Source organism: Poeciliopsis prolifica, unplaced genomic scaffold, assembly GCF_027474105.1.
Source record: "Poeciliopsis prolifica strain line A6 unplaced genomic scaffold, Auburn_PproV2 SCAFFOLD046, whole genome shotgun sequence".
NCBI lineage: Eukaryota > Metazoa > Chordata > Actinopteri > Cyprinodontiformes > Poeciliidae > Poeciliopsis > Poeciliopsis prolifica.
This window is the reverse complement of record NW_026562421.1, coordinates 4138693-4160000: the sequence shown is the minus strand read 5'-3', so window position 1 is coordinate 4160000 and position 21308 is coordinate 4138693. Positions and strand designations below refer to the sequence as shown.

The 21308-nt window shown below is 37.7% G+C and overlaps 2 protein-coding genes and 3 long non-coding RNA genes across 6 annotated transcripts in view; 3 read left to right on the top strand and 2 right to left on the bottom strand.

Annotated features, from left to right (window-relative positions):
- LOC129377056 (uncharacterized) overlaps positions 1-2937 on the top strand; it is a 5472-nt gene extending 2535 nt beyond the window's left edge. The window contains exons 2-3 of the long non-coding RNA XR_008607871.1: positions 1580-1700; positions 2831-2937. This is a non-coding gene — a long non-coding RNA (uncharacterized LOC129377056). The remainder of the gene's footprint in view (positions 1-1579; positions 1701-2830) is intronic.
- A 247-nt stretch (positions 2938-3184) lies between these two features.
- On the top strand, positions 3185-6661 carry LOC129377006 (galactose-specific lectin nattectin-like). Its single transcript, XM_055056732.1, is given in 7 exon segments — positions 3185-3249; positions 4005-4014; positions 4247-4372; positions 5606-5740; positions 6135-6145; positions 6147-6244; positions 6600-6661. Coding segments are annotated over 7 exon segments (507 nt in total).
- Positions 6662-9895: 3234 nt separating this feature from the next.
- LOC129377061 (uncharacterized) lies at positions 9896-10514 on the bottom strand. Its single transcript, XR_008607876.1, has 3 exons — positions 10475-10514; positions 10292-10384; positions 9896-10054 (listed from the first exon to the last, which is right to left on the bottom strand). It is a non-coding gene; the product is annotated as an uncharacterized LOC129377061 (long non-coding RNA).
- A 2705-nt stretch (positions 10515-13219) lies between these two features.
- On the bottom strand, positions 13220-15722 carry LOC129377048 (L-rhamnose-binding lectin SML-like). 2 transcript variants are annotated; one of them, XM_055056774.1, is made up of 7 exons: positions 15534-15722; positions 15245-15298; positions 14994-15012; positions 14746-14808; positions 14526-14658; positions 14326-14429; positions 13220-13483 (listed from the first exon to the last, which is right to left on the bottom strand). In XM_055056774.1, the coding sequence occupies exons 2-7, from the start codon at positions 15296-15298 to the stop codon at positions 13458-13460; spliced, it is 399 nt and encodes a 132-aa protein (XP_054912749.1). In that variant the 5' UTR covers positions 15534-15722; the 3' UTR covers positions 13220-13457. The 2 variants fall into 2 exon arrangements, with proteins under 2 accessions (XP_054912749.1, XP_054912748.1); XM_055056773.1 differs by having other exon boundaries at positions 15245-15722.
- Positions 15723-18566: 2844 nt separating this feature from the next.
- Positions 18567-19196, top strand: LOC129377060 (uncharacterized). Its single transcript, XR_008607875.1, has 3 exons — positions 18567-18623; positions 18714-18806; positions 19045-19196. It is a non-coding gene; the product is annotated as an uncharacterized LOC129377060 (long non-coding RNA).
- The last annotated feature ends 2112 nt before the right edge of the window (positions 19197-21308 follow it).

The following is a 21308-nucleotide window of genomic DNA, read 5'->3' as shown; positions in this document are numbered from 1 at the left end:
CATCTATCCATCCATCATCCATCCATCCATCCATCCATCCATCATCCATCCATCCATCCATCCATCTATCCATCCATCATCCATCCATCCATCCATCCATCATCCATCCATCCATCCATCCATCCATCCATCCATCCATCCATTATCCATCCATCCATCCATCCATCCATCCATCCATCCATCCATCATCCATCCATCTATCCATCCATCATCCATCCATCCATCTATCCATCCATCATCCATCCATCCATCCATCTATCCATCCATCATCCATCCATCCATCCATCATCCATCATCCATCCATCCATCCATCCACCATCCATCCATCATCCATCCATCCATCCATCCATCCATCCATCCATCCATTATCCATCCATCCATCATCCATCCATCCATCCATCCATCCATCCATCATCCATCCATCATCCATCCATCCATCATCCGTCCATCCATCCATCCATCCATCCATCCATCCATCATCCATCATCCAACCATCCATCCATCCATCCATCCATCCATCATCCAACCATCCATCCATCCATCCATCCATCATCCAACCATCCATCCATCATCCATCCATCCAACCATCCATCCATCCATCATCCATCCATCCATTTATCCATCCATCCATCATCCAACCATCCATCCATCCATCCATCATCCATCCATCCATCCATCCATCCATCCATCCATCCATCCATCCATCCATCCATCCATCCAACCATCCAACCATCCATCCATCCATCCATCCATCATCCATCCATCCATCCATCCATCCATCATCCATCCATCCATCCATCCATCCATCATCCATCCATCCATCCATCCATCCATTTATCCATCCATCCATCCATCCATCCATCCATTATCCATCCATCATCCATCCATCCATCCATCCATCCATCCATCCATCCATCCATCCATCCATGGTTACCACAGACTGCCCTGTCAGTCTTTAACAACATTTCCATAAATACAGACTGTGGAGTATTACACAGAGGGTAATTACAGAACAAGACCCAGCTGGGAACAATGGACGGGGAGACAGGACAACATGGAGAACTCAAACTCAGAAACTCAAAATAAACAGAAAACTCAAATCCAGACAGATTGATGATTATGAAGAATTGAAGCACATCAAGAACAAAATCTGCCACTACAATAGCAGATAGTAATGGATTTATTGAATGCAGAATTAACCCAAAATACACATTTCCAACCATTCTTGGCTAAAAATGTCATAATCATATCTGTCATTTCTATAAATGAAATGAAACCTTAAACTTTGAAATAAACAGTGAAAGTTGATAATATAATGTGTAAATCTGACAGCAGATTCATTTATAACTTATTTTGTTCCATATTTTATTGATATTTATACAGAACAAAAATGCCAGCAGGTCAAAATTAAACATAGAACATTTTGCAGTAACTTTGCGTGTAAAACAGTTACAACATGAGACTTTAACCAACAGCAGCTTGTTGACTGTGGGAGTTTCATCATGTTAGCTGATACTTTTGTATTTGTACATGTTCATGAAATGTAGACTGTGGAAATATTAATTATTTGCCCTATCAGTGATGACAGATGATGGTCACACACCCAGTGAGGGTATTTAAAGTCTGCACTTCCATCCCTGATCATCCTGGTTCCAGGTCCTGCTGCTGAGACGACTTCACTGCTCACAACCCAAAGAACGGTAACGTTGAGCTGCTCTTCTTTATCGCTTTGCTTTTAAAATTCAAGTAGATCTTTTGTCATATCATCAGATACTGACTACAACCAACAATGTCTCGGGACTCGCGCTCGTCTTTAGCAACAATGCAGTGATTGGTCAGTCAGGGAGTTTCTTCATTTGTCTCAGAAAAGACCAAAAATCTGAGCAAACATGAAAATATGTTTCTATAGATGTGAGGACTTTTTTCCGGGTGGTTGATGCTGCATCCTAATGGGGTTCTATTTACCTAGATATGTAGGTGGGCTTTCTCTTCTTGCTGTTAAATAAAGGTGGACCAAAAACAATCTGTTTGCTTTCATTTGAAATGTTTTTACAGACATTTTTCCAACATGATTTAATATCTGGAGTTTTGACTTCAGCAGGTCAGAAACATAGAAAAGCAAGGCATCAGCATAACTTGGTGATGACTTGTGATCAGAAATAAATTTCTACAAAAGTCCAGCATCTCCCTGCTGCTACGGTTCACCGGGTTTCAGTTGCTAAGACAAATAGGAGGTCATCTAAAGGTCAGCTCAGCCTCGTTCCACTGTACTGCCTAAAATATTCAGAGTCTCGGCCCACGGCTAAGAAAAGACCTTCAGCTCACTTAGTTTGTTTGTTTGATGCCTTTTGTCCTTTTGTTGTCAGGAAGTTTCAGCTTCAGCCTGTTTTCCTCCTGTAGCTCCGAATTGTAGCTTTAAGCATCTCAGAGTGGCTAACAACGTTAGCACTGGACTCAAGGTCACTGACGCTCTTGTCCTGATACCTTCAGCTGAAGAGTCCAAGGTCACAAAGAAATACTTGGAAGTCGACTGCAAGATGTTCCTAAACTTTCTCTAAATATCTCAGGTACATTGGCAGCATGCTTAGCAGTCAGTGTTCCAGCTGCCTCATTAGCCTCGTTAGCCTCGTTAGCTGTGCTCTGCTGGCTGGAGCTTCCTGCTGCAGTTGATGGATTTGAACATAAGTCATCAAACCTTAGTGCTTCCTCAGGTTTGATAAGAACAAGTGTAAACCATGGCTAGTTAGCCATGGTTGGTGTGAATACATATGACCGCTTTGTAAATTCATTATTCCTGAAAAAGTGAATATTTGTGCTGATTGTCCCTCAGATGGCCTCAGTTCTCTACTTGGCGTTGCTCCTCTCTCTGAGCTGCGTTCTCTGGAGCGGAGCCGATGTGAGTCTGCCTTCTTCTTTTCTCAAATGGAAAACATTATAAAATATTATTGAGGAAATGTTTAGAGTGAAGCTGAGTCACAGAATGAAGAGTTACTGTATTAAACATTTAAAATAAAGTTATTGTGAAAAGTTCAGTATTTATGTCAGACATTCAAACTCATTATATCATATAGATTTTCTTACACATACAGTCAAATATTACATCTTGCATTTGATAATTGCGACTCACAGAGAATGAAAACCCAAAATTTAGTGTTTCCAAAAAGTTGAATATTACATTTGATTGATGATAAAAGATTCTGTTCATTACTGTAAGGGCAACCTGCTGCCCTGCAGGTGGCGCTCCACCAGGTGAGTCTAATCAGGTCAGTCAGCAGCTGGATGATAAAACAGCTAATTGGTTGCTGGCAGGTGAACAGCGAGCAGGACTGACAGACAGTTACATACATATAGGCACTGCAACTGTGAGTTAAAGGTCTTTAAACTTAAAAGACCTTCACAAAGCTCACTATTTGGACTATTAAAACTCCCTCTGGAACTTTGTTTAAAGTTGAAAAAATACATGCAATATTGTTAAAATGTACAGAATATTAAAATTGTGTAGTTAAAAATTATCTACCAATTAATTGTACTCACCTCTAAATAAATGCTTTGTACCTTTAAACTTGACAGTTTCTAAGCTCTCAGCACCCGGTCTGGGCTCCTTTTGCTTGAATTTCTGAACTATTGCATAGGGACTGTTTTTCTTTCACTCAACCTTTTATGAATATGTTTGGTTACAGCACTTTAAAATTGATCTGATGTAATAAAAGTTTCTGAAACGTTTGGGTTCTGATGCTCTGTGAGAAGTTTCTCATTTGATATGGATAAACAGATACAGGACTTTATATATTTATAAAAATAGGATTAGGGTTAGGGTTAGGGTTAGGGTTAGGGTCAGGGTTAGGGTAAGGCAGACCGTAGGGTTTGGGTCTGCCATATAATTTTTTTCTTTAGTATGTTCATCCAAGTTAATTGTAGGATAAAAACATTGATGAAACTCAGCTAGATTAGCAGTTTTGAGTGACATATGGTTTTATTAATCTCTATGTTCTCTCTATTCACAGGCTGCATGTGGTAAGTATTTCCATCTGACGGAAAGGAAGCTGACAGTTTTGTTACATTTTGACTTCATGATGGATTGTTGATTAATTACACAGAAGTCTAAATGTGATACTCATCAACAACATAGCTGCTTTAATACATTGTCATTCATTTATGAAGAACAAGGATTCTGCTGCTCGTCTCTGTTCCATTTGATAAGATATATAATTTCTTCAAATTCATTTTGATAATAAATATTGTTTAGCTTTTATTTAGGATCTGTTGCACTTCTTTGCATTTCCCAGCTCGTTCATGCCCACGTGGTTGGAATAATTATGGAAATCGCTGTTTCATCTTCCAGAATAACCAAACTGACTGGGCTACTGCTGAGGTACAGTAAAAAAATCACTGCTTAAGGCAAAAAACAGTTAATTTTATGCTAGTTGTAAATCTGCCACTTTATTTATTTAACTTTTTAATTAATCTGCCCTGTCTGACCAGACATTTCTTTTATAAATAATCAGTTTGTAATTTCCTTAATGTTTTTGAGAGCTTAATCTGGAATCTAGAATTTCCTTTTGAATGCTTTTGTTTAATTTGAATGTACCATAATTCACAAACAACTTTCACTTCATGACACTATTAAATAATCAATTCAGCTCAATAATAAGCATTTCAATAAATCCTAGTGATACATCAGGACGATCAGTTGTGTTTTCTTGTTAACTTTACAGTAATCCTTCATATCTAACATGCATGTAGCGACAGTGGAAAGGAAAACTTCCCTTTAACAAGAAGAAGCCTGTTGAGGGTCCAGGTTCTCCCTTAACCCCCCAAATATTGGAAAAGTCTAGAATTGTACTCCCCCCAAAGTATCATTGAATAAATGTTGCATTTAAACAATATGAAAAGGCAAGAGAAACAAAGAATTAAGTAAATCTGTCTCATCTAAGACAAAAATAAGAAGGAATTTTTAGGCCCCCACCATTATTAGAACAATGGTTCAGTCCAAAGTGTAGGAGGAGCAACAGCTAAACAGTGCTAAACATAAAACCCTCCAGTAAGTAACTTAAAGCAAAAGATGTAAACTTTGTATTTATTTTCACTGCTCAATAGAGTGAAATATTATCAATAAAAATCAGACTGCAGTTTGTTGTTTCATCACTTTGACTGAATCTTGTTATGGTTTGGAAATCAAAACTAGCAAATCTGTGGTTTAGAAGCTTTGAGACGTTTTTAAACCACATTTTACATGAGATTTCTTTTCCGACCCCCTAAAATTGGTCTTAAGAAAACTTCCTGTTTATTTTTCCCTCCAATAATTTGCTGGGATTTACGCCCTTGCTTGCAACCTGTTGTGATCCACCAGCACAAAAAATCAGGACTGTAAAGACAATACAGAGAAAAGAAACGACTCATTTTCCAGACGTTGTTCAATGAAACGAGTTTCAGAGCAACAAAATGTGCTGCTAGCCATCAAGTGTCGCTACAAGTCTGTCTTCAGAAGAGTCGAACAAACTTTAACAATTAAATCAGATTTTTTTCTTTTTTATTAACTTAATTTTGCTGTTTGTTGCTTTTCAGTGTTTATGGTTTGTACTTTGATTTTTGTTTGTTTTCTCAGCGTGCCTGCATTAGATATGGTGGAAATCTGGCCTCCGTCCACAACAAAGGTGAATTCACTTTCCTCCAGAAGCTGATCAGATTTGAGAAAGGATCGTACCAGAGGACCTGGCTCGGAGGCTATGATGCCGTCAAGGTCAGTTTTTTCTTTTTATTTAATTTTTTGGTAGTGAGGGATGGTTAGAGCAAATTGTTTGCTTTTTACCCAGAGTGGCTGGGAAAAGGGGCAGAGAGAGGGAAATCTGGGTCTCCGACCTCTGACCAGATAAGCAAAGGATCGATGGATGGATGAATGGATCTTGCAATAAAATATTAAAATTGTCTTTGCATAAACCACCTGTGCTGGTGGATTTTATTTAGATTATGATCTTTGGGGATGTAAAATTATTCCTGGTTACAAAATGTCCCCTGAGGTGAACTTTGGACACCTTATATACCCTCAGAGATGGACAGCTGCAGTCCTCAGTGTGTTGGAACCTAATAAAATGCATGTATCATAAACTATGTGCTTAAAAACCACTTGGTTTCAGGAGGGTGTGTGGCTGGAATGATGGGTCAAAGTTCAGCTTCACCCAGTGGGGCAAGGGGCAACCAGATAACTCTGGTGGAAATGAACACTGCATGGAGATCTACGAGCTAGGTGAGCATTCTGAAACTCTGAGAACAGAGCTAACGATGCTATGCAGCATATAGCTAATAATTAGTTAATCTGATGATTTTAATAAATCTTAGGACCTTCTGGGTTTGTATCCCAAACAGATTCAACAGCTGCTGAAAAATTTTATTTATATTATTATTATTATTATTATTATTATTATTATTATTATTATCATCATAATTATTATCATTATTTCTCTTCAGGAGACATGAATGATGCACCATGCACCGCAAGGAGTTACTCCATCTGTGCCAAAAGACGCTAACTCCTCTTTCCTCTTCCTGAGAAATCCAACATGACCATGTGACCTTCTCACTGGTGATGTCACTTCCTCCAGGATGTCAGGCCTCGATGGCGTCGCTGCTGGAAGATACAAGGATAAAATCTTTTTTCAAATAAATCTGTTGCATCAATAAACTTTTTTGTCATGTCAGTTTATTTCTTTGGAAAAAGATAATAAACTTTAGAGTAAAATACAATTAATAGAGGAAATAAATCTGTCTGTAAACCTCCATGGTAACGTCAAACAAGTGAAATCATGACCCATCAGAGACCAGATGCTTGAGCCACCAGGTTCCCAAAGTTTGGAAGATACTTTAAAATCCTTTGACTTGTACTCCCAACGCCATCCTACTCTGTAAACTATTAAGAAATGTAAAAAATAAAATGATAAAATGGAACTAAACAGAGGGCAAGATAACAGCCTTAACTGAGTGAGTAACAAAATAACTTGAGCACAAATTGACCTCACAGCAAGACATGAAGGAAACTTTAGAGGCTTATCAGACCACTGCTGACACACAAGGGATCAATCAATCAACTTTATTTGTATTAAAGCTAAATTCAGCAACAAGGCAGTTCAAAGTGTTTTACATCATAAAAACACAAAAATAAAAGATCATAAAAACACCATACAGTGACAATGGAGAAACCAGGAACAGGCATTACATTCTCAGTGCCATTTTCTTCTGCTTATCCGGGGTCGGGTCGCGGGGTCAGCAGCCTAACAAGGGCGGCCCAGACTTCCCTCTCCCAGCCTCTCCTTCCAGCTCCTCCACGGGAATCCCAAGGCGTTCCCAGGCCGGCAGGGAGACATCGTCCCTCTGGCGTGTCCTTGTCTTCCCCTCCTCCCGGTGGGACGTGAACTCCTCACCAGGCAGGCGTCCAGGAGGCATCCTGACCAGAGTCCCAGCCTCAACTGGCTCCTCTCGATGTGGAGGAGCAGCGGATCTACTCTGAGTCCCTCCTGGATGGCAGAGCTTTTCTCTCTGAGGGAGAATCCAGACACCAGTAATCAGTCACATAATCAGCGCTGTGGATGTAACTCTTAAATATATATTTTCTTCCTGATCAAAATAAAAAAAACAAGATGATAAGTCACTGGCCGAAGTAGGATGTTCACATAAATGTGTTTATTTTAGGGTTAATTGGTGTGTATGTGTCTTGTTTTTAGTTTTATTTTGAATTACAGTTCCTTGCGAAAGTATTCAAACCCCTTGAACTTTTCAATCTATTGCCGCTTTTCAGGCTTCAAACATAACGATCTAAAACATTATTTTGTGAAGCATCAATAAAAAGTGGGACACAATTCTCAGATGGAATTACATTTAATGGATATTTTAAACTTTTAACAATAAAAAACTGCAAAGTGAAGCATGAAATATTATTCTGCCCCTTTACTTTCAGTGCAGCAAACTCACTCCAGAGCAGTGATTCTCAATTATTGACTGTTTAAACGTCCTGAAGGTGTCGCGTCTGGTTGGCGGCCATCTTGATCTGATCCAGATGATTTTTTGACAGCGTTCTCACAGACATTCAACCAACTTCCTCCACATGTTCCTTCAGACTGGAAACCGTTTTTTAACTGTCTTCATAGTTTGGAAGGAGTTTGTCAAAGTTTTCACCCCATCAGGCTGTTTGTAGCGAACAAAGGCAAATTGAGCAAAATGTAAATGCATGTCAGGTTTATTGACGAAAGTTGGATGAAGATTGGGGAAGAAAAACAAATAAAATGTAAAGAAAACTAGAAGACACTGAAGAGAGATGAAGCTGCACATCAGTGGATCACAAGGTCTGTAGATGTTATTGATTGTGATGCATTTCATTCTCAGCACATCAGATCTGATGGTCGTTATTGGGAGAAATACGTGGTAATGGATCTGGAAAATATCAATATAATCTCAGCAGAATGCATTTTAGACATCAGAAAGTAAAATATCACCAGTTCTAAACCTGCAACAAGGCATTTGGAGACTCAAGGCTGGTTTTCTGGCTTTGATGCAAAAATTAAATGTATTCTTTCTAAATAAATGCAGAAAGACCCAGGCTGGGATTCAAACCCAGGACCTTGTTGCTGCAAGGCATTAGCGCTACTGACTGTGTTACTGAGCTGGACTGGAACATTACAGCTGTTGAGGGAAAAGTTTTAACGATACTGCAGAGTTTGGACAAAAGCTGCTCCACAGGATCAACATGGCAACCAAACTCCAAGTCTGGATATTTTATGATGTGATGCTACGTGTTTTATACAAAAAGGAAGAAATTAGAGGAATCAAAAAACAAGAATAAACAAATTAATAAATAAAATAAATACATAAAAAAAACTATATGAATGAAAATTAAAATGCAAAAATGTAACCTTGCTTATATGGATAAATGTAGAAAAAAAACTTATGTCAATTAATTTGCCAATTAAATATCTGGATTTGTTAATAAGGTTAAGAACATTAAAAATGAAGCTGTTATTGATGGAGTTTCCTTTTGATAAAGGAAGGCAATTTAAATCACCTGGATAAAACAAATGTGACATGAATGTTTTTCAATGTTGTTATTGAATATAAAAAGACTGCACTGAAGTTAGACCATAAACTCACTTTGACATATATAAAGCACCTCCAGGTACTTGTAGGTTCCAGGACAGGGATCTCCAAACACAAAATTACTGGCTGAGACAGTACACTCCGATTCCGCCGCACATCTGTGGATCCAGATCAAAATCAGTTTTCTTGAAATTGTGATTTGGTGTTTCTTGGATTTGTTAATTAATATTCTGTTTGAAAATCCTTTAACAAAGACTGAAGCTCTGTACCTCTCAAGTTCTGAAGCTCCATTCACAGAACAATTAGTATTCTTTGTGCGTTCGCCAGGAATAAATTGGGAGCACGTCATCCGATCGGTGCGTCCATATCTAACGCTGATCAGAAATAGCGCCCCACTTGCTGTTGGAAGATAGAAGAGGAAATGTTGGAAATCTGAATGTATTCATGCTGTAATGCTCCAGACCAACCAGTAAAACCAGTGACCTTACCACACTTGATGGACCAACTGATCCCTCACATGTCACATGGGACAATATTCCAGCCAACGACCTTGATTCTGTGATAAGATTCAGATATTAATATCAGACACTGAAAAGTTCAGCTATCCAGGATCTAATGAAAAATGTATGTTTCATAATTTTAGATTCAATGATCTTCATATTAAAACTTGCAACACTAACCTTTCGGTTTCTGAAAACCACGTCCTGCCTGTTAAAAAATAAATAAACAAAAGACAAAATTAATCACAAATGGAAACGACAGAAGATTTTTACTTCAAGCTTCTTGGAGCTGTAAGCATCAAACTAAAATCTGGTTAACAACTAAACAAAAAAACTACAATTGCTAAATAAAACCAGTAAAATAATGTTTTTAACAACAGATATTCAAACCACAAAGAGAACAGAAGGTTTTCACTCACATTGATTTCCAGGATGAATCCACAGAGGAACAAAGTAAAAAGGATGAATTTCATCTGTATGAAAGCAGGAAACATTCAGTTACTCTGAGATATGACTGAGAAAAACTCAATGATTTTATGAAATATTTATAACAATCTGCTGAACTAAATGACATACATTTTAATTCATAAATATGAACATAAAAGCTTTAGTAAGATTTAAACTTACTGTTCCTTCTTTGTACGCTTAAATCTCAGCATATCAAAAATGCAACTATAGGTTGACATCATCCAGTTTTAGTCAAATCTTACCTTGTGATGAAGAATCAAAGCAGCAGCAGGACTTTCTGGAAGCAATGTGTCTTCAACAGGGGAATGGAGGGTTTATAAACCTTCACTGATGATCTGGCAGGGGAAGAAAATATTTTACTCCAACAATTCAGCCTGCTGAGTTTTTCTGATCAGAAGTTCAGGTTGGTGATGGGTGTGTCACACCTGAAGCCATTTCTCCTCATTCCTATTGATAAATCATTGATCATCTCTTTATAGCCCCAGCCCAGCTCGCAGGTCACACCAGACTGAAAATGATGGGATGAAAAACCCGTTGGGTTTTAGATACTGGCTGCAGCAGCCAGGTGGGATTTTCTGTTAACAAAGATTGTTGGCCTTGATGTGGACCGTGATTCTGTCAGCCGTCTCCATCTGCTCTCTGGTTTCATACAGGAATCATAAACCATTGATGTCTTTATCAGCTCTATGAAATCCCAGTCATTTTACTCTTGGATGAGTTTAATACATAAAACCCTCCTAATATCTCTGGAAACATGTTGGAGCTCACGATTCCTTCTGAATTTGCTTTTCTCAGTTTTGTCAGATTGTGGACAAATTTTAGTGTCATGTAAAGTTGATCCCAGTAAATACAAAATGTTGTTTTAAATGCTTAATTCATTTCAATCCTATGTATACAGTTTGTTGAAATATAGCTTTATTTATCATAGCCTGATGTAAATACATTTAGGAAGAGAGAAGAAATAAATCTTTGATATTTCAGTCTGGAAATGGTCAGCAAGTCGTTTCTAAGGCCTTGGGATTCTGGAAAAGCATAGAGAGAACCGTTATCTGTAAATGTGATGTGGGTGTTTCTGCACAGAGTCTGTGCTGCTTTGTCTGGGACTGGAGGTTCATGTTTATGTTTATAATTATTTATCAATGAGATCCCCATAAGCATCAGCAACATGCTGTAAACTACAAAAGGATTAAAATATCTGGTGTGGATGGTGTGATATCTAATGATAAGAGCTCCTTCTCACAGACAAAATGTTTAAAGCAAACTTTTTAGGAAAATAAAGCATTGGTTTGTTTAGCAACAGTATAAAATCCAACCGGTTTTTTCAAACTACCACCTTAAGCATGATGTTAACATTCTAGGAAATAGAAAAAGGTTAGATAAGCTCTAATAATCAGAAAAGTGAAGAAGTAGCTTCAGGATTGACCACCTTCTGACCCGTCCCCTTATTCTCCCTGGTCACATGTAAAGTGGACCTGGCCATTCTGGACGTTACTTTAAAGATTCCTTGGAGTTTTCCTTCAACTACTTGAGCTCCTCAGTGAAGGAAAGGCTCTTAAACATTGCAAAGCCATTTACACACTCCTCCATCAACACAAGAAGCACAATCTTGAGTCATTGCCTTCAGCAAAACTAATAAATTAGTCTTTACTTCACTTTTCAGAGATGAGATTTAAATATCCAGATTAGTTTGTCCTCTGGAGTTTTTATTATCTTAATTATGCAGCAGCCCAGGAGCAAACTGTGGAGAAAGAGGCCTGGAGTTCCTGACAGACCGGCCTGTGTGTGCGTGCGTTCGTGCGTGTGTTCGTGTGTGCGTGTGTGTGTGAGGGTGGGTGGGTGGGTGTGTGTGTATGTGTGTGTGTATGTGCGTGTGTGTGTGCGTATGTGTGTGCGTGTGTGTGTGTTTGTGAGTTTGTTTATATTACCTTTTGGGTTTTCGTGACATGTACAGTGTTGTGGGGACCCGCTGCTCCTTGTGGGGACCGAAGCCTGGTCCCCTCAGGGAAAATGCTGTATTTTAGTCAGGGTTCAGATTTAGGACCAACACGTGAATTAAGTTCTGATTAAGGTTAAGGGTAAGGTTTAGGTTGTAGAAATTAATGGAAATCAATGGAAAGTCCCCACAAAATGGCCACGCAAACATGTTTCATTTTACATAGAAACCTAAATACAAAACTAATGTCACATTTTTGGGCGTTCTCGTTGTCTTTGCCAATCAATAAAGTTTATTTGTATACCACATTTCACCAAATGAAATCCGTCCAAAGACTTTTACATTATTAAAAAACAAAAGCCATAAAAACGGAGCAATTATAAATATAATCAATAATCTTCAGTATCATGTTGATCAATGTTTAATTGTTCATGGCTCAAAGGAACTTTAAACTGGTGGGTTTTAGCCTTGATTTAAAGAAACTGATTGCTTTGCCTGGGTTGCATTTGCTGGAGGTTTGCGGTGCATAGAAGCTGATTGCTGCTGGTCCATGTTCGCTTCTGTTTTCTGGATGCAGAGAAGAATCAGAACCACAACCTGAGAGATCTGAAGGTTGATCCAGCAGCAGCACATCTTTGATCTGTTCAGTAATTTATAAACGACCAGCTGGAGTTTAAAGTCTGTTATCTCAGTAAAGGACTGTAGAACTGGGTGAAGTTGTGCGGTTGATGTAGACCTTGGTGATGTAGAGCTGGTTGAAATAGAACTGGTTGGTGTAGAATTGAGTCACGTAAAACTAGTCATTAATTTCCACTTCTAGATGTGATGACCATGTGAATTATTGTCCTTTGAGTTCTCCCAGTTTCAGTTCGTAGTGGTCCCAGTGACTTCTACATAACCTGCTTGGTAAGTTTTCATATAAGCATCTAAGAGCCACTCAGTTATGGGAACATTCAGTTTGTTTTTACCAACATTTCACTGAAGGTGAAAAAACAAAAAGTCATTCATGGATCTATTTGTTACAAACTACAAACACTGATAAGGGTTGCATGCTAACAGTTTGCCAGCAGAGTTCAGTTACCAGCCTGGCTCCTGTGAAGTGAGAGGAATACATTATAAACCTTAAAAACTGAATTATTTAATGTAAGGCCACAAACATATTCCTCTCTGAATTTTCTCTTATTTTGGGTGAAGTAGTTTACCAAAGAAGCAGTTTAACAAAAAGGCTGTCATTAATCTTTATATTACAGAAATGAAAATAAAAATATTTTCAAACTAACTCTATTACTTTATTTATTATGTTTAATTGCAATTCAGATTATTTTCATTCAGCTTCTTGAGGGAGCTAAGATTCTTCCAGGTTTGCAGCAGAATGCTGCAGATCTTCTCTCAGTCTGTTGCCCTCTGCGTCATCTGTTGGGGCAGCAGCATCAGAGCCTTCGTCGGCATCCTGAAGAAGAAGGCGACTTCTGCTTCTATTCTGGGCACAACTGGGGAACATCTGGACATAATAAAGATGATGAGGCACAGGATTATTTATAAAATCAAGTAAAATATTGACAACTCTGACAACCTTTTCTGACTGTCTTGGGGAAAAAGTGTCTTCAGTCAGAATGCACCAATAAAGTATTTCTGAATTTTAACTTAGAAGATTGGAACCTGTTTTTGATTTATGCATAGAAATTTGAGGCATGTGGTTCTTGATTTAAGTGCTTGATGGGTTGAGCTGCTTTAACTAATCTGTAAATGTTCAAAACAAAGGATGCACTTTTTGATGCAACTTAAAATATGTTTGGCTAAGTGCAGTCCATTTACAAGCTTTTTGAAGTATTGGTACTAATTAGATTTTACAGTGTAGATGATAACTGCTTTTGGCAGAAGAGATCTCTTGTAGCAGTCAGTGTTACAGTGAGCCTGGAGAAGCCTCTGACAAAGACAGTGTCATGAAGAGATCGGTCAGGGTTTTCAAAGTCTGAAGAAATTATAATTTTTCGATTATCATGACTTTTACATTTAAAACCAAAAATGGATGAAAGGAAGGAAAAACGCCTTTAACAAATAAACAAATAAAAATAAAAACTGAATTTAGACCAGATAATTTTTTAATGTTTAATGAAAACACTAATATTTTGTATTAATTTGCTAATTTAATATCCTGGATTTGTTAATCAGGCTAAAGAACAAAGTGAATAAAGCTGCTACTGATGGATTTTTGTTTAGAAGAGACACAACATTAAAATGAGCAAAAATAGCATCCATAAAGTTGTTGTTTGTGTTGCACCAACTTGTTGAAGCTGTTCCTGTTTTGAGAAAGATTTTTGTGAAGTGAGAGCCTGAACTCACCGTAACAAATATATTCCACCTCCAGGTACTTGTAGGTCCCATAGCAGGGATCTCCCAACACATAGTTCCTGGCTTTGACTTTACACCACTGTTTCCCGTTGCACCTGTGGATTCGGGTCAAAGTCAGCGATTTGCCTTTCTTAGACCTCCTCATTCACATCCAGTTTGATAAACCTTCAGGAAACACTGAAGCTCTGTACCTCTCACCAACTTTCCCTGCGTCTGTGGAGCACTCGGTGTTCTTTGGCTGGTCAGCAGGTCTCCCAGCGCTGCACCTCTTCTTGTCAGTGCGTCCATATGTAGCACTGGTCACATAGATAGCCTGACCTTCTTCTGCCAGAGCCAAGAGGAAATGTTGAAAACCTGAATGTATTCATGGTGTAATGCTCCAGAACCGACCAGTGAAACCAGTGACCTTACCACAGTAGAGTCGAGCCACTGTTCCCTCACATGCCACGAGGGATTTTTCCTCTGGGAGGGATTCTGCATATGACACATTCAGATCATATTAATATCAGGACACGGAAAAGTCCAAATTGTGTTTAGCAGTTTTAGATCCAATAAATGATGAACGTTCAACATCAGCCTTCATGCCCAGCTTGTCTTCATACTGAAACCTGCAGCGCCACCTTGTGAACTCCAAACACCAGAAACATTAAAGCACAAACCTCCTGATGAACTTTTCCCCTGTTAATTAAAAGAGACATATAAAAAATAATTACTTTTGAAAAACATTTTTGTCTTCAAAGTTTTTAGAGTTGATAAAGTTATCATCGTTTATCTGCAGTTCATACAGACACATTTCAGTGTTTCACTGCCTGTTTCACATATGGACAAAATAAAGAGATAAAAACACTAAAAGTACATTAATAACAACTGATTTTCTAAACAGCAAACAGAAGAGAAAGATTTCACTCACATTTACTTTGAGCATGAATCCACAAAGGAACAAAGTAAAAAGAACAAATTTCATCTGTATGGAGATAAGAAACATCAGTAACTCTGAGATAAAACTGAAAATATTAGATGATTTTCTATATTTTTAACAAGCTGCTGAACCAAATGATACATTTCATCCATCCATACGAACATGATGGAAACAAGTTTTTATGTTTCTGACAATCAGAACTAGATTTTATCATAAAATATATCAGAAGAACAGAATTGTAAGCAGGTTTTAGTTTTGGGTTTGATGAGTCAAATTTTACCTTGTGATGAAGAATCAAAGCAGCAGCAGCAGAAACCAGGTTCACTGGAAGCAGTGTGCCTTCAACCAGGGAATGGAGGGTTTAAATACCTTCACTGATGATCTGACAGAGGAACAAAATGTCTTTATCCAGGCAACAATTCATCCTGTTGAGGTTCTCAGACCAGAAGTCCAGGCTGGTAATGGGTGACGTAGGGATGTGTCAGGTTAACTGTTTGGATCAGCTGTTCTTGAACGTCAACTTTTTTCTCTGTCAGTTCAGTGCTGAGTGTGTTCTGCTGGTTCTGCTGACTGTGGCCTGATGTTAGCAGAGGTTGCTTGTTTCTGATTCAGAGAGCAAAATATTTTTGATCATGATCCGGATTGTTTTGTTTGTCCCTTTAAGATGATTTTTTTTTTTGCAGAGTTTAGTAATTCAAGATGTAATCAGGAACAACCAGATGAAAGGAATGATGGTTGAATTAACAAATAGAAGGATGAAAAGCAGAAGAATTACAGAAGGCCTCTGACTGTCATGTTCCATGTTTTTCTGTGTTTTTATTCTGAGTTTCTGTGTCCTGAGTCTCCTCGTTGTCCTGACTTCCCCTTGATTACTCCCAGGTGTGTCTCGTTCTCTTGATTACCCTCAGTGTGTTTAGTCCCTCCTGTGTCCTTTGTCCCTCGTCGGGTCCTTGTCGTTGCACGTCGTTGTCTGCCTTTGTTTTTGTTAGCCGCCTGTATGACCAGTTGCTACCGGCGTTGAGCCCTGGCTTCCGCTCAGCCGTGCTGCCTGGCCGCGGACTCTGTTGACTGTGTTTTTGTGGACTTGTTTTCATTAAATATTCACTACTCACTTTACCTGGGTCTCCAGCGTGTTGCCTCACCACCGCCACCACACCACTTTATGACACTGATAGGTTAGAAAAATAATTATTAAATCGGCATATAGAGATGGAATGGGATTAAAGTCAATGCCAACAGTGTGATCAATTTCATTACCTGTTAAATACTATAATAAAATAACTAACTTAATCATTTGATGAAAATAAACTGTTCTTGAACCAAACATAAATATTGCTATTTTGGGAACTTTCAATCAAATACAGAAATTCAAATACAAAAAGGTGGTGTGAATATTGAAGCAGTTCATAAAAACTCATCTCTAAGAATCATTTTTAAAGATAAACTGAGTTGGAAATCCAACATTTGAAATATTCAAAGAAAAGTCTCAAAATACATCACTGACTGAGTCAGTCTTGGAGCGAAAAGCTTTACATGTTCGCTGATCTGGCCTGTTTAAGTTACTGTGCAGAAATCTGGGGTGGTAAATACAAAACTACACCACGCATTCATGTCATCAAGAAATGTGAAAAAATACTTCTCTTCATAAGAGGAAGATAAAACTCCACATTTCCAGGAATAGAACCAAAAGGTCGCAGATATAAACAGAATGTGAAGCTCAATATAATGGGACCCCAGACTGAAAAAGCAGAGATAAAACCCTACAAAGCTTGACACATAGTTTGTTCTACCAAATAAGATTTTAACCTGAAGCTGCATTATTTCTGTAATTAAAACTTAATGCCACTGTGTCAAAGACAGCAATTAAATCTAAAACCACAAACGCTCTGTCAGCTGAGACAGTTGCCAGAAACACATTGTTAAAAACTTCAAAAATATAATATAAAAAATGTCACTTTTTACTCCTAAGCAAATTTCTAAAGAATTTGTTAGAAAAAAATGCAACTTCACAACAGATCTGCGATTAGCAAATGCATTGGAATCAAGAAACAGTTGGTTAATTTGAAGAAACGTGTTGCATGTTTATGATAAGGACAACACTGGAGGACAAAACTACTTTGGGTATTTAAATGTTACTTATCCAAAAGTCAAGAAAATACTCACTTGTTAGTTTTGCTAAAAGCAATGAGTGAAGATTGTGCTTTTTGTGTTGATGGAGGGTCTGACAATATCTTTGCATTGTTTAGTTGTTTAGTATCTATTGTTAAAAACATTATTTAAACGATGACTAATAGGTTTTTCCTTGACTAATGAACTCATTAGACAAAGAAAAACTACAGGCAACATTTTAAAAAATGTGCAGAACAACACGGCCCGGCTTTTCTTCGTTTCTGATTATTAGAGCTTATTTACCTTTTTCTGTTTCCTAGAAGTCAGAATGTTAACATCATGCTTAAGGTGGTAGTTTGGAAAAACCGGTTGTATTTTATACTGTTGCTAAACAAACCAATGCTTTATTTTCCTAAAAAGTTTGCTTTAAACATTTTGTCTGTGAGAAGGAGCTCTTATCATTAGATATCACACCATCCACACCAGATATTTTAATCCTTTTGTAGTTTACAGCATGTTGCTGATGCTTATGGGGATCTCATTCAACATAAATAATTATAAACATAAACATGAACCTCCAGTCCCAGACAAAGCAGCACAGACTCTGTTGCAGAAACACCCACATCACATTTACAGATAACAGTTCTCTCTATGCTTTTCCAGAATCCCAAGGCCTTAGAAACGACTTGCTGACCATTTCCTGACTGAAATATCAAAGATTTATTTCTTCTCTCTTCCTAAATGTATTTACATCAGGCTATGATAAATAAAGCTATATTTCAACAAACTGTATACATAGGATTGAAATGAATTAAGCATTTAAAACAACATTTTGTATTTACTGGGATCAACTTTACATGACACTAAAATTTGTCCACAATCTGACAAAACTGAGAAAAGCAAATTCAGAAGGAATCGTGAGCTCCAACATGTTTCCAGAGATATTAGGAGGGTTTTATGTATTAAACTCATCCAAGAGTAAAATGACTGGGATTTCATAGAGCTGATAAAGACATCAATGGTTTATGATTCCTGTATGAAACCAGAGAGCAGATGGAGACGGCTGACAGAATCACGGTCCACATCAAGGCCAACAATCTTTGTTAACAGAAAATCCCACCTGGCTGCTGCAGCCAGTATCTAAAACCCAACTGGGTTTTTCATCCCATCATTTTCAGTCTGGTGTGACCTGCGAGCTGGGCTGGGGCTATAAAGAGATGATCAATGATTTATCAATAGGAATGAGGAGAAATGGCTTCAGGTGTGACACACCCATCACCAACCTGAACTTCTGATCAGAAAAACTCAGCAGGCTGAATTGTTGGAGTAAAATATTTTCTTCCCCTGCCAGATCATCAGTGAAGGTTTATAAACCCTCCATTCCCCTGTTGAAGACACATTGCTTCCAGAAAGTCCTGCTGCTGCTTTGATTCTTCATCACAAGGTAAGATTTGACTAAAACTGGATGATGTCAACCTATAGTTGCATTTTTGATATGCTGAGATTTAAGCGTACAAAGAAGGAACAGTAAGTTTAAATCTTACTAAAAGCTTTTATGTTCATATTTATGAATTAAAATGTATGTCATTTAGTTCAGCAGATTGTTATAAATATTTCATAAAATCATTGAGTTTTTCTCAGTCATATCTCAGAGTAACTGAATGTTTCCTGCTTTCATACAGATGAAATTCATCCTTTTTACTTTGTTCCTCTGTGGATTCATCCTGGAAATCAATGTGAGTGAAAACCTTCTGTTCTCTTTGTGGTTTGAATATCTATTGTTAAAAACATTATTTTACTGGTTTTATTTAGCAATTGTAGTTTTTTTGTTTAGTTGTTAACCAGATTTTAGTTTGATGCTTACAGCTCCAAGAAGCTTGAAGTAAAAATCTTCTGTCGTTTCCATTTGTGATTAATTTTGTCTTTTGTTTATTTATTTTTTAACAGGCAGGACGTGGTTTTCAGAAACCGAAAGGTTAGTGTTGCAAGTTTTAATATGAAGATCATTGAATCTAAAATTATGAAACATACATTTTTCATTAGATCCTGAACTTTTCAGTGTCTGATATTAATATCTGAATCTTATCACAGAATCAAGGTCGTTGGCTGAACTATTGTCCCATGTGACATGTGAGGGATCAGTTGGTCACATCAAGTGTGGTAAGGTCACTGGTTTTACTGGTTGGTCTGGAGCATTACAGCATGAATACATTCAGATTTCCAACATTTCCTCTTCTATCTTCCAACAGCAAGTGGGGCGCTATTTCTGATCAGCGTTAGATATGGACGCCGCGATCGGACGACGTGCTCCCAATTTATTCCTGGCGAACGCACAAAGAATACTAATTGTTCTGTGAATGGAGCTTCAGAACTTGAGAGGTACAGAGCTTCAGTCTTTGTTAAAGGATTTTCAAACAGAATATTAATTAACAAATCCAAGAAACACAAATCACAATTTCAAGAAAACTGATTTTGATCTGGATCCACAGATGTGCGGCGGAATCGGAGTGTACTTCTCAGCCAGTAATTGTGTGTTTGGAGATCCCTGTCCTGGAACCTACAAGTACCTGGAGGTGCTTTATATATGTCAAAGTGAGTTTATGGTCTAACTTCAGTGCAGTCTTTTTATATTCAATAACAACATTGAAAAACATTCATGTCACATTTGTTTTATCCAGGTGATTTAAATTGCCTTCCTTTATCAAAAGGAAACTCCATCAATAACAGCTTCATTTTTAATGTTCTTAACCTTATTAACAAATCCAGATATTTAATTGGCAAATTAATTAACTGACATAAGTTTTTTTTCTACATTTATCCATATAAGCAAGGTTACATTTTTGCATTTTAATTTTCATTCATATAGTTTTTTTTATGTATTTATTTTATTTATTAATTTGTTTATTCTTGTTTTTTGATTCCTCTAATTTCTTCCTTTTTGTATAAAACACGTAGCATCACATCATAAAATATCCAGAGTTTGGTTGCCATGTTGATCCTGTGGAGCAGGTTTTGTCCAAACTCTGCAGTATCGTTAAAACTTTTCCCTCATCAGCTGTAATGTTCCAGTCCAGCTCAGTAACACAGTCAGTAGCGCTAATGCCTTGCAGCAACAAGGTCCTGGGTTTGAATCCCAGCCTGGGTCTTTCTGCATTTATTTAGAAAGAATACATTTAATTTTTGCATCAAAGCCAGAAAACCAGCCTTGAGTCTCCAAATGCCTTGTTGCAGGTTTAGAACTGGTGATATTTTACTTTCTGATGTCTAAAATGCATTCTGCTGAGATTATATTGTTGATATTTTCCAGATCCATTACCACGTATTTCTCCCAAAACGACCATCAGATCTGATGTGCTGAGGATGAAATGCATCACAATCAATAACATCTACAGACCTTGTGATCCACTGATGTGCAGCTTCATCTCTCTTCAGTGTCTTCTAGTTTTCTTTAGATTTTATTTGTTTTTCTTCCCCAATCTTCATCCAACTTTCGTCAATAAACCTGACATGCATTTACATTTTGCTCAATTTGCCTTTGTTCGCTACAAACAGCCTGATAGGGTGAAAACTTTGACAAACTCCTTCCAAATTATGAAGACGGTTAAAAAACTGTTTCCAGTCTGACCTGGAAGGAACATTTGGAGGAAGTTGGTTGAATGTCTGTGAGAACGCTGCCAAAAAATCATCTGGATCAGATCAAGATGGCCGCCAACCAGACGCGACACCTTCAGGACGTTTTATTGTTTACACCCAAAAACTGGCAATTTTATTTTTGCCAAACTTTGCATATACTGTCATGCCTTAAGTCTTACCTTCCATATTTAATACGGTCATGGCTGAGGTTTGTGGGGCTTATTTACAAAAATGCTTCATCTGACCTCCAAACTTTAAAACATTCCTAAAACATCACATGGTGAATGTGATGTTTGATGTTGTGATCGAGGAC